Source organism: Temnothorax longispinosus, chromosome 4 (genome assembly GCF_030848805.1).
Source record: "Temnothorax longispinosus isolate EJ_2023e chromosome 4, Tlon_JGU_v1, whole genome shotgun sequence".
In the NCBI taxonomy this organism is placed as follows: domain Eukaryota; kingdom Metazoa; phylum Arthropoda; class Insecta; order Hymenoptera; family Formicidae; genus Temnothorax; species Temnothorax longispinosus.
Genome location: NC_092361.1, coordinates 6,705,702 through 6,718,940, shown reverse-complemented (window position 1 = coordinate 6,718,940; position 13,239 = coordinate 6,705,702). Strand labels below are relative to the sequence as shown.

The following is a 13,239-nucleotide window of genomic DNA, read 5'->3' as shown; positions in this document are numbered from 1 at the left end:
TATCGCCTTCTACAACTCCCTTCTCTACGCATATACTAACAAATTGTTTTTTATAAAAATACACTAATGTGCAACTCGCTATATAAGTAAAGTTCGAAACAAATAACTATAGGAACGGCTTGGAACGATTTGGATATGAAATATTGATCTGCATTGACATGAACTTTTATTGACAGTTGAAATACCTCTTACCACTAAATTTAATACACGTCACATACTTTCTTATTGTAATGTAACCGTTAGGAATATATACAAAAAGCCATTATAAGGGAGCTCATATTACTATACGGCGATACATTGAAAATTTATATTCTCAGACGTATGAATAATAAAGAATATCTTATCTAAATGCGCGAATCGTTTAAGTCGAATGATGTGTATCGCTAAACCTAAACTGATACCTAAGAAAAAATAATAAAAAATGAAAGAAGCAAAAGACGTGGCTAATGATGATTTAAAGTTTAAGAAAAAAAAATTAAATCATAAGTTGCCTCAAATCAACAACAATGTTGCATTTTTAAAATGAAACCCCGATCGTGGATAGTCTAAATTAAATATCGAGGTAATCGAGCTTCGATCAATATACAGGCTTTAAAACCTATCATTATTACGATTAATGATCGGAAAAGGTACAAGATAGGTATTGATTTTTAAATGTGACTTGATATAAAAAATGGTGAAAGAAAAAAAAAGGCGAAATAGTAGTTTGCTGATCTTTTTTATCTCTTTGCTTAGTCGGCTTTCTGTTTACTGCTGTCCGGCGATTTATCTCCATTCATGGGCGAACGAGAGCGGCTACGGCTCTTGCTATGTTTGCTTCCCGATCGGGATCGGGATCTGTCGCCTCTGGAACGCTCGCGGCTCGACCTATCCCTGAAAGGAGGAACATTTATGACGTTTATTACTTGTGTCATCACTTGAAAATATTTTATTTTCTTGCGCCATCTATGTATCGATTAAAGAACAGGCCAGCGAGAGGACTCACTTTGAGGGAGACTTGGCTTTGGATTTGGACTGCGACCTGGACTTTGACCTCTCAGCCTTGGACCTAGAACGAGATCTGGATTTGGACTTTGACTTAGATTTCGACTTTGAGCGGTCTCTTGATCTGCAAAATTATAGTTCAAAATGAAAGGGATACGAAAATAGAGAAAGTTGACAAAATACAAAGAAACTCGCTTTCTTTCTTTTGTCGTTTTCCAAGCGCGGTGAGTAGGTGAACGCATATAAAGCGTGATTAAGCGTGAGAGCTCAAGGCACGTAGCCAGCCCAAAAACAATGCCAATAATAAATGGGAATGAAAGTGTACACTGACTGTGACGACTAACTGCGCAAGAAAAAAAAATAAAATAAGTGAAACAAATAAATAAATATATATATCTATATATATACATATATATACACACACACACATATATATATATATATGTATATATAATTATGAATAGAGAAAAGTAAACAACTGACGGAACAAACGTGATCATAGAATAATTTTAAAATACTTACTTGGATTTTGAGCGTGAACGACTACGCTCGGGAGATTTGGATTTAGACTTGGACTTGGACTTGGAGTGTGCCCTTGACTTGGAACGGGAACTACGACGGCTGTGGCTACGAGAACTGCGACGGCTCCTGTATTACAGAAAGCAGCGATAAAACGTATTTAAATGTTCTAAAACGACTTCCGACATCATCGCAAAACCATTTCGTTATGTGATAAATTTTGCGATAATAGGCAAGGAACAAAACTTCGTCTGATCTCACGTTCAAATAAAACAATTCAGAAACGAATTTATAATCAGTTTACAAAAAAATTAAGTTGTAACATAAATTATTTTGTTTAACGTAAACAACTAAAAGAAAAATGTAATGACAGAAATGCAATTCAAAATGGATAAAAAAAAAGTATGAATTGATCGCTTTGTATAGATTGTCGAACGAACTACAAGGGATTGTACATAGACAAAGATAAATCATAATATAAAACATAACAGGTGACGTAATGTCGCCCCGACATTACCTTGATCGGGATCGAGAACGACGATTATACCTTGAACGAGAGCGCGACCGACGACGCGATCGAGATCGAGATCGGGAGCGCGATCTCGAGCTAGAAGATCTTGAACGACGGCCGCGCCTCTTGTCTTCGATGAGTCTGATCCTGCGACCATTCAATTCTGTGTCGTCTAATTTATCGATAGCGTTCTTCAAGTCGGAGTACGTCGCGAATTCGACAACTCTGCAACAAAATCACATATTTGGATCGTTAGATCAATGCATTTACACAAGACAATGCAGATACGCAGATTTTCATGAATGTGCTTCGCTCAACTAGAGCGCAACTTAATTCTACTTATCATTCCTGTAATTAATACACGTCACTTACCCCTCGTTTCTACGTTGCTTATGAGCATCAGCATACGTCACTTCTCCAGCCTGTCTCATGTAATCCTTCAAATCCTGAACATCACACAAGAACCAGAATTAATATATTTCTCTATGCTAGTTTGGATAAGTATGCGAATAGATTTAGAATTAGTAGTTGGAGTTTACTATACTGTGTTCCTAGTCTGATGTATCGCGCAGGTTAAAATATATCCTGTGCACTCATACGTTATACTCTATTTCGATTTCTTTTCTTGCGGGAGGTAACCTGGGTCTATTCGACTAGAGAAAAAGATCAGTATAGATGATATCTACATCTGCTCGCGTCTTCAGTGTAGAGACCGTTACCAATTGCGTGCTCGAATTTAGTATCCGTTTATCGACGCAACCTTTCTTTTTATGCAATTCAATCTTCAAAACAAACGTGATTATAATTTTATATATATATACCCACACACAACTCCGCTCTGTAGAATGAGACATATTTTACGTAATGCAACATTTATACAAGTCAATCAATATTTTTGGAGCAAAATATATTCTTATTTCTACAGAACGGCTCACAATATAATTACAAAAGTAATAGATGCGATATTTCTTCAGTGTAATATTTCTAACTTTATTCTTTAATATATCAGAATATCTATATGTGATAAAAAAGTATTGGTATAAATGCAATATATTTAAATTTAATATACCGTTTTGAATAATATATAATTCTTCAGAAAGAATTATATATGCATAAACGGAAAAGAATTGCTATAAAGCGAAAATAAAAAAATGTCAACAAATATATATATATATATACATAATTATTCAGCAGAAGTTTCGAAGGTTATCTGAATACTACATTCTACATCGCAATAAAATAGGAAAAGCAAATTCGGAAAACACAAGGAATTGAGGCAAAAAGGTAAAAATTGTTAATTTTTCGCTAAAAATGAAAAAGCAGAGTGAATTCATTAATAATTCTTCTCCCGTGTCACACTTTTGTGGATCTCTTCTCTTAATGTTACAAGTGTCACTCTCTACATTGTAAGTATGATGTCTCTTCCATATTATCCGTTCTCTTTCTGTTCCGTTGTTTCTTCCATGATCTAGTCTAATGCTTCATAGTCATTCCTCATAAGAGATATCTGCGAGTGAAGGTGGATATTGTCTAGTGGTCCGTTTGCGTTCATTCATCACTGGGAGATGTACTTTATGTACATCTCTCTGTCTCTCTGTGGGAACCAGGTACGGCTTTAGTGTTGTGGAAGTACTAGGTGGACAGATGTGCCTGTATGCCCGTCGTTTTACGGTGAGTACGAGAGAGCGCAGACGCCTCCGTATCTGCGGGATACCACATGACGGCGGCCTTTCTGAGAGTTGTGCCGGTGTCTCTCTAGGTCCAAGCGCAAGTGTTTTCCATGGTAAAAAAAAAAAGAAAAGAAAACTAGAACGCTCACGCATGTCATTGCCGAAGATATATATCTGACACACTGGACGAATTTCTTCTGAAATATTCCTCGCTTGCTACATTCAAAATATATAGTGTAATAATGCAAATTGCTTTGCATAAAGAAAAGTTGGTCTTTCGCTATTCGAACGGAAAATTCTGACAAAATATATACGTGACGATAGAAAGACATTTATCGTGAAAAATAAAGAAAATCCGAATGATGTAATAATCGAAGTACGCAAAAATACAAGATTGATTTGACCAACAAGTTAGTAGATTTCTAATTTCGAGCACATGAATATATTACTAGTGATTCCCTATCTCCGGTTTCGCATTTAGTTGCGCGTGCACAGCTCCGAGCTTCGTAAAACGTCTCAATGGTTCGGTGTACGCTGAGCTATGGTGCACAGTAATATTAAATAATGAGGTGTATAGATAGGTATATAATAATTATATAAATATATATTACATATGTGAACAAGACCACGTTCAAGAGTGTGTAATTATAATAGATATATATGTGTATATCTAAGAGTACACTCGGTTAAGGTGACGCATTTACCTTGGGCCCAGGCACCACCTTGCTTACGGACAGAGAGAAAGGCCAGACACACGGCGCTCGGTCGGGTCGAACGGATCTGTGTGGCGCAGTCGCGGATGGTTCGGGTTTCGGCCCGCGTATGCCCTCATGGGTGTGGCCGTTGCCTGACTTACTAGATGGCTAGGTTGCGTGGCGTACCAGTAGCAATGACAGTCACAGTGGAGTGGTAGATGTGATGGTGGTGGTGGTTGTAATGATGGTCGATGGTGAAGGTACTGAATTATGACTATGTCGGTTTATAGTAATAGGAAGAGTGATATATATTGATGGTGGAGGTTGTTTACGTAAACAAGTGTTTGTTTCCCAGATGGATAAAGTAGATAGCGGCGGTTGGATCTTTCTTTTTTTTCCCCCAGTGATCACGATGAAGAGGATCGAAGTACGCACGATAACCCTATCACTGGGATTTCACCGGGATTCCACCACGTATTACTGCGCGTGAGTAGTAGTATGATGGTAGATAGGTGATGGTAGGTGTACATCCCAGTGCCACGCGGCTCTCTCTGTCACCCGGGACACCTCAGAAACCAACCTGGTGCCACTTGACCTCAAGGCGGGCCCATCGCGTGCATCGTCATCTCTATCATCGCACATCATCAGTCTATTGGCCCTACCGGTCGCCCCTCCTCGGCGAAGAGGATATGGCTCTTCGGAAAGAACATCAATTTTATTTTGTTTTTTTCTCAAACTGTTGGCCGAACGTAAATGAAATAATAAATTGAAAAAGTAACGTCGAGAGAACAATCGAGACTCGATCGAGAGAAATATCTTTTCGTCAAATAACCAATCATTGGAAAAGTGCAACGATAGATATAGAAAAAATATATACTTTTATAGATTATATATGTAATATACGAATATACACAATGTAAATTGATCAAGTAAGACTTGGTTCACGTGCAATCTTTATTTCAATTCGTCAGTATGACTTCTTTCTCTAGCCTTTTTTGGTTTTAAAAGCGTCTGTTTGCGTCCTGGTATTTCCCACATATCGTTTGCATTCATCTGCATCGCTCTGTCTCGATCTATCGTCTCCATCCGTTTCCATCCATATTCGTTCCTTCGTATCTTCCGCTTTACAGCTCTTCGCGTCCACGGCGTCCGCTGAACTTTGTCCAATAGTGTCTGGCTGCGTTCGTTTCATCACAGTACGGGTCACGTTGTTACTCCGAGTTCCTTCGTGCATGCCTATGTCCTTGTATCAGGTAAGATGATATGCCATGTATCTCTTGCACGTCGCACGTGTCAATTCTGATATCTTTGTCGTCCATATGGATTTTTTTTCTCTCTCGTTTTTCTTTTCTCATAGAAAATGTTTTTTTTGCACATGTATATGAAAATCTGACTTCATTTTTTGCCATAGACTTACTTGATCAAAATCTTACATCTTTCTACATTCCAAAATAGGGTTCTCTTTTCTGAGTAAATAAACGTAAAATGAAACGAAAGACAATTGAAGAACAAAAGAAAGAAATGCTTTGTATTATCGACACGCGTGGAATTTGGTAGAAACGGACTGCGGAAAAACTCGGCAAAACTTAGAGATTTGGAGTAATATATAAATTCGAAAAACCCATATAAAGCAGTGCAACGTTTTCTCTGGAATCGCGAATAGTAATCAAACCAACGAAGGTAAGTATCGGTAAAAAATGCAAGAAAAAGATAACCAAGATACGTGTGTCACTTACCTGCCAACTGACACGGCTTGACAAATTCTCCACGGTGAGGCGGTACTCGGTACGTGTCGGCGGGCCATATCTAAAATGGGAAAAAGACTGGCTATTATCTACATGTATGTCTCTAGAGCAAGCAGGTTTGTCTTGGACCTGACTTTACGTTAATATAGCGAATAAAAGTATGATATATAAAACTTAATATTGATATAATTCAAGACATTTGCAATAGTAAAGTTTATGTAAATTAAGTTGTAATCGTTAGAGCGTAACATTGGATGTATGTACCTGGGCAATGATTGCTTGTAGCTAGATGCAGTCCTCGTGTTTCTGTTCACACTATCTCTGCAAAAAGGGATGTCATGTGAACAGAAATAACGGATCGTCGGTTAAACCTTCAGCAAATAACTACAGATCTGCACTCATTGCTCAGGCACACAATCAATCACCTGTTCCAATCGAATCAAATCTATTCAAAATGCAGCAATAGCGTACCTGTCGTGCCGCATATCGTCTCGGCTGTAACAAACATAATACCACACATCTATTAGTCACCAATTACATCGGTTCATCTCGGTTCAACTACCAGCAATAAACATAATGTCTGGGAGGGTATCGCTAGGCGTTATCTTGCTATCACTTTTTCATCGCGGTGAAACTTTGACAATTCGACGTACTCTGGAGAGTAGTAGTCAAATCCAAGACAACCAATTCAGAAGATAATTCGATCTCTAATTAAACGTATTTTTATATGCGCAAAGGCAAGAGAAGTTTGCAAACGCGTGGTTTATCACTCGTCTCTACGCCCTCTCTACGCTAGAGCTTATCAATATCCAAGATTACGTTCTTCCCTGTGCGGACGATGTGCGAAATCGATTAGGTGGAATAGAAAAAAAATCTCGAGAGCCAATATAAAGCAATAAACGAATTTAACAAAAAACAAATTTAAAAAAAGAGGAAACAAAAAATTATACACAAGAAAAAGGTACCCGAACGAACGGATAACAAACTGATCAATCGTTGGGATTTCGCACATCCCGAGCCGGCAGCCTGCAGGGGAGGAGGGGATAATGATCGCTCTGATAAAATAAAAAAAAGGATAGCGTGTCTTACGCAGATCGCCTCGAGTCCCCATAACCACCACGGGAGTCACCATAGCGCCACTGGTCACTACCCCTAGGTGTCCCCCGGGCCCTCTCTACAGTAATTCTGTAACAAGACACATTGGATATGCTTACTTGTCTCTCCAGGAGCGTGAGCGTCCGTAGCCACGGTCGCCTCGCCTCCCTGAAACACCCCGTGCTATCTCCACCGCCACTCTGAAACACACCCAACAAAACCCCGCCTAAGTCCACGACTAATTCTTACTCTCTAAAGCTGCTTCCTTCCTTCCTTCCTTTTCTTTCCATTCCTCAGCCTCCTTTCTCCGCGAAATCCGTTCAAATATCATCCGTCCCCTCTCTCTCTCAGAATCTCTATCGTCCGGTTTCGTCCGAGGCGCTGTCCCCTCTCTCTTTTTCTTTCCCCCTATCTCTCTCTCGCGCGCACTCTCTCTCTCTCACTCTCTCTCTTTCACGACCCGTTCTCGTTCCTTACATAGTCTAAACTGCTTTCCTTACACAATGCTACTTATCACCGAATTATTTTTTTTTCACCACATCCATCAGCTTTTTCATAATTATATCCGTGATCCTTATAATATATTTAAATTTTCTCTCTTTTTCTTGCTTAGAGTACGATGCGTTTATATAGGATCACACGATGAATTTATGAAAAAGCATATGTGCCAAATTTTTCGGCAAAAAAGAAGCAATATAACATTTTTCCAGACGAAGACATATTATTACAATGACTTTTTCTACTCGGGGAATTGATGGAAGTAGTTCAAAATGGCGGTAAGTCATTTAAGACACATTTTATCTCGATAAATGTCCAATCGTTAATTTGGAGGACAGACGCCGTTTACTATAGATACAAAATTAAAGGCATTAATGGATTGCCCGTTGAATGCGAACAGATAATTGTGCACTGTACATTTGTCTTTAATCAAATAGAAGCAACAGCGAATAATATTACTGGTACAGGTTGAAATATACAATTAGAGCGATTATTAGAGCGTTAAGTATACTGCTACCGCATTCGACCGCATTTTGTCAGCTTTTACAACGTTTAGTCTATATTGAAATCCACTGTTATTTTTTTCCATATAGAAGCTACTAATATTATTGACACACTTACATAAATTCCCAAAAGAAAAACAGAAAGTAAGAGGAAAGCATGTGGAGATGAAAATTTTCCAGAGAATATTACTTTGAACGTTGTATTGGACTTAATTTTCTTCGAATGCTATTGCTTCTCACATATCAATCTAATCTCAAGTGACGCAACAAAAGCAAGATAAATTGATAATAAACTGTTTACTTAAGATAACAAGATGTTGTATTTGTCGATCTAGAAGGGAATATTGTGAGTTAAATTATAAATAATTCGCAAGTAACAAATATTTATTTTTTTCTGAATGATGATTCTCTAATAATTCAATACTTTTAAGGAGCCTAAAAGATTCAATTTCCTAAATAACTTAGACATTAATCACCAATAAAGTTAAGCCATTTAGGGTTGAGTAATTTCGGATTTAATCAATTAGTCAGAAAAAAATATTTATTATGTAAATCAGAAGATATTTATGGCTCAATATAGCATCAACCCAACACACTGAAAATAAACTATTACAAGTTAGCTATATTGCGATATATTATCCTACAATTTTCATGAATTTTAAAAGATAATGTTTTAAATGTGATCATGTGGGCTAAACTATAGCAATTGACCCCTGTATATGAAATAATGTATTCTTAATAGAATAAATATTTGATATGACATCATAAAGACATATAGGAAGGAATTATATCTGTTATATGACGTTAGTTCATTTCGATGATACCAAATTTAACTCACCCTTAGTGTGTTAGCATAATGAATTAAAACTTGCTTAGTTTGAACAGAGAACCCCCAGTACCAATAATATTATGATTATAATTAATCAAACATTAACGTAATCACAATAACAATCCACATACTAAATGGATTGTTATAGAAACTATTCAGTCATGCAAACATGCTACCTATACCATTCCGCCTAATATAATCGCCTATTACATATATGTTTCATACACTAATTGTAAGTAAAATATGATTGCATTACCTTTCTCCTAAAAGTTCCTTTCCGTTTAGTTCGTACACAGCGTCGTCAGCATCCCTATAGTCATCAAATTCCTACGAAGAAAGAATTTTTTCATTATTATCAAGAAATAAAATGTAGCTTTGTTGTTATTTAAATATTGTTTGCATGCTATAATATATCGCTCGTACCATACTAATGCATTTATATATAAAAATTATATATATTAATTAAAATAGCTTTTATAATAACGCTAAGTATCGCTATATTATTAACGAAATATACATTTTATATATATATATATATATATATATATATATATATATATATATATATAAACTACCACAGATGTGATAAAAATGTTTAAATATACATAATGTTGATGGCAGCAACAAGAGACTTTAATATGTTCATAATTGAATTATCTGAAACTTTATATTTAATACATTTTTTTATTGCTTCCTGCAAAAGTTTTAAAGTAGGATATATCATTATTTGACTTAACAAATAAATCGTACATTATCAAATAATACTACAAGTACATAACTATATAAGAGTGCGTAACCTTGATTATCGTAAGTGCTTAAAAAATTTCAAATTATTGTTATAAGTATCTGGTAATACATGGCCCATTATAAATGATTTAGTTTCTGCGGTTATATATAACTTACAAAGCTTTTGCAGAATAATCGATGATAAGCAGCACACAGCTCCACTATACCGCCACAGTACCAGTGTGCTCAGGGCTCGGGTCAGGTCAACTCGGGTTATCGAGTCGTATTTGTAATTTAACACTCTGCAGCTTACCCACTTTGGTCCAAATCACGATAAAGAAACGAGTAACTATCTTTTGAGAGCAAATTTTGTCTCTCTTTATTCAAAAGCATTGCCACATCAATGATCACAGTATGAAATATGAATAGATTTCAGAGTAAATTCAATTTATCAATATAAAAACAAATTTCCAAATACATTTAGAATGCATAAATATAAGTACATTTTATAGAATAATCCACCAAGCTGAGAAACATGACTCGCCAACTCCAAAAATGTGTCAGTCGCAAAAAGACATGGGGGAATACGAACATTGCAGGAACAAACGGTGTTACAGGACCAACGTGAGCTACGCAAAGTGTTACTCGAGATATTTACAGCTGGATACAGATACTCACAACAAAGCCATAACCATTCTTGATGAGAACATCACGGAAACGACCGTAGCCTCTGAAAAATCTCTCAAGGTCTCTTTCCCTGGTGCCGTATGGAAGCCCACCGACATAGACTCTTGTCCCTACCATACTGTAAAAAAAACAATTAAATCACATTAGACTTACCACAAAGGCAAATCCATTCTTCATAGCGACCTCCTTGATTCTACCATATTTCCGGAAGAACTTCTCAAGGTCGCGCTCTCTCACCCGGTATGTTAATCCACCAACGAATACTCGAGTGCTCATTCTTAAAGGAAAATATAAAAACACCTTACATAACAGGCTACCTGCAGAACCTGCCGTTTAATCACATGACAACATAAGATAATCGTTATTTTCCAAGACTAACCGAGAGGCGGTTTAAAGTAAGCTTTAATTAATTATTTATAAACAAACAGAACGGTGTTTCTATAATTACTCTTTCAAGGAATACGGGAACTCAAATTAATTTAAAATTTTTTTATTGGATCCGATTAACTATTTTCACTATTCGATTACTATATACATGTATTGTACTACTGTCTTATGTATAAATGTATAACCGTCGTTAATTGTTCTCGATGTCTTTTCAACGTAACGAGGTGCTTACATGCTTCACGAAATAAAGATATGGAGGCTTTCCGGAAGTTGCGATCGCACGAGGGATTCCTTCTATACGTGCGCGAACGAGTCGAGATGGGGAGGGGGAAAGAAAGAAAAGAACAAGACAAAAAAATTTCGTTGCGCCACGCCGGCGTGTACGCATGGCATAGGACAATTGGGACGCCGCGTCGAAATTATCAGAAACCGCCGATCTCGGGCTCTCCGACGTCACGCTACTTGCGCTCCTCGCCGAATCGGGTGGACGATCGATACGCGGGGAGGCGCCGTCGCCCGTCGGTTATTTGCGCCGCGAGCGATACCCCGAGTCGGAATAATGGCCGCGGAAGAATGGTCCGCGTTTTCGACACGCCCGACGAGCATAAACAAAGATGCGCGACGCGCGGCCGCGTGCTCCGATCGTCGCGAAACGGATTCTCTCCTCCTCGCGAAACGCGTCGTCGCCGGGTCGCCCGGGCCGGCGCGCGGAAACGAATTACGCCGAGCGGGAACGAAAGCTGGTAGGAGAGCGTGCTGCGTGCTTTCCTCGCGGTCGCGGGGGCGCGATCGTCCCGCGTTACATCACGTTACACGGGGGGTTAGCGACGATCCACCTCGTAAATCGCAGTTTTTTTTTCACTCGAGAGCGCGGGTATCGAAATTATAGAACGTAACCGGGCATCTAGCCACTCGTACTCACCTGAACGTTCAGTTCGCGGTAATCTTTAGTAAACGAACCCCGTATACTCCGTCGTGCGATGCGAGATCAACGAGACTACGAGAGATACTGAACGATGCCTCGCGCGACGAGGCGGCCTCGTAGCAACAACGGAAACAAAACGGGGTTCACGCGACGGCGCGCAGGGCCGCCGTGAGGCTTAGCCTCGACGCCAGACGGCGGCGGCGCGGGCGGCGCCACCTTCCCCCTCCCTCACCAGCTGACCAACGACGCCAATGACGCGACGCGAGGAAGAGAGAATTCCGTTCGGCGAAGGTTTCTTCCTTCTCTCCGGAAATGCGACTTGTACAAAGTACAAAGGGAACGTGCTCAGACGCACGTTCCGGAAAGTAACTTGAAAGAGGGGAACGGAATATTCCGTCGAACGAGTCTTTCTTCTTTCTCCCACCCCTCCGCCGCGATGAGAATTGCTTCATTTTTACGTGGGATTGAGTCATTCGATCGAGCGACGTGATTCGACTCGATAAAATCGAGGGATCCTCACGGACGTTTTATAACGTCGTCGAAGCGACTTAACGACGTTTATCAACGAAGTAGGTTACCTCGTCGCTCGATCGCGGACACTTCCGGTGCGGGTTCGAGGCTAGGACGCGCACGACGCGCATGAACGGAAGTGCGACTCGCGTAGTCGTGCGATTCGAACCTCGGAATTTCGCCAAATTTCACGGGCTCGTATGGCTACTCCGCAACCGAAATGAAGAGTTTTATGGAAGGGACGTCTCTCTCGAATTATTTCGAGATAAATCATTCGAGGAGATTAGCGGAATTGCAAGCCGCACCGAAATAGAATGTTTAAATAAACGCGATACGCACATCTCGTGTCATGTTATCAATACTTGAGCTACACTCATTTGTTTAGAAAGATTTATCAACCGTCATTTTAAAAAATGTTTATATACAGATATATGCAGGTCGACGTGATTTTCACAAACATTGTGTATATTGTTGCACATGAGAGTCGTGAGTTTTTTGAAAGTTGAAAAATAACGCGCGCGCGCGGCGATAATTATATTGCATCGACCAGAAAAATAATCTCTGTGTTTATTCGCGATAAGAAAAACGGCGTGAGATTTATCTCGCCGCGTTCGTCGGTGTCGAAAGTCAAGCTCGTTGAAATTACGTCGCGATCCTCTTTTCGAGAAATCTCACCAAAACGTTTCCTCATATTATCTATAGATAACATAAATTTTCTAAAGTCGCGCGCGCGTTTCTGCGGCAGCGCGAGAATCTTTGCAAGTCTGGATCGTGCGTTCTCTCTCGCGCGAGATAATCGTTCGTTGCGGCATATACTAGAAAACGGATCGAGATCCTAGGCCGTAATTCGGAAATTGTGTACGTGCGCAAGGTGGACGCCGAGCGGCCGAGAGGAATATCCATTATATCCAGAAACGAGATCCGCGATCCGCCAGCAGGAGCTGCGCGCACGGGC

At 39.3% G+C, this 13,239-nt stretch overlaps 1 protein-coding gene across 12 annotated transcripts; it reads right to left on the bottom strand.

Annotated features, from left to right (window-relative positions):
• Positions 1 to 149: 149 nt before the first annotated feature.
• Positions 150 to 11,931, bottom strand: B52 (serine and arginine rich splicing factor B52). 12 transcript variants are annotated; one of them, XM_071776002.1, is made up of 12 exons: positions 11,772 to 11,931; positions 10,616 to 10,739; positions 9,306 to 9,376; positions 7,339 to 7,419; positions 6,596 to 6,619; positions 6,389 to 6,445; positions 6,116 to 6,185; positions 2,387 to 2,460; positions 2,021 to 2,239; positions 1,507 to 1,632; positions 986 to 1,108; positions 150 to 873 (listed from the first exon to the last, which is right to left on the bottom strand). In XM_071776002.1, the coding sequence occupies exons 2-12, from the start codon at positions 10,736 to 10,738 to the stop codon at positions 732 to 734; spliced, it is 1,110 nt and encodes a 369-aa protein (XP_071632103.1). In that variant the 5' UTR covers position 10,739; positions 11,772 to 11,931; the 3' UTR covers positions 150 to 731. The 12 variants fall into 12 exon arrangements, with proteins under 12 accessions (XP_071632103.1, XP_071632100.1, XP_071632101.1 ...); XM_071775999.1 differs by lacking the exon at positions 7,339 to 7,419 and adding an exon at positions 7,214 to 7,309; XM_071776000.1 differs by lacking the exon at positions 10,616 to 10,739 and adding an exon at positions 10,454 to 10,580 and having other exon boundaries at positions 11,772 to 11,930.
• Between the last annotated feature and the right edge of the window lie 1,308 nt (positions 11,932 to 13,239).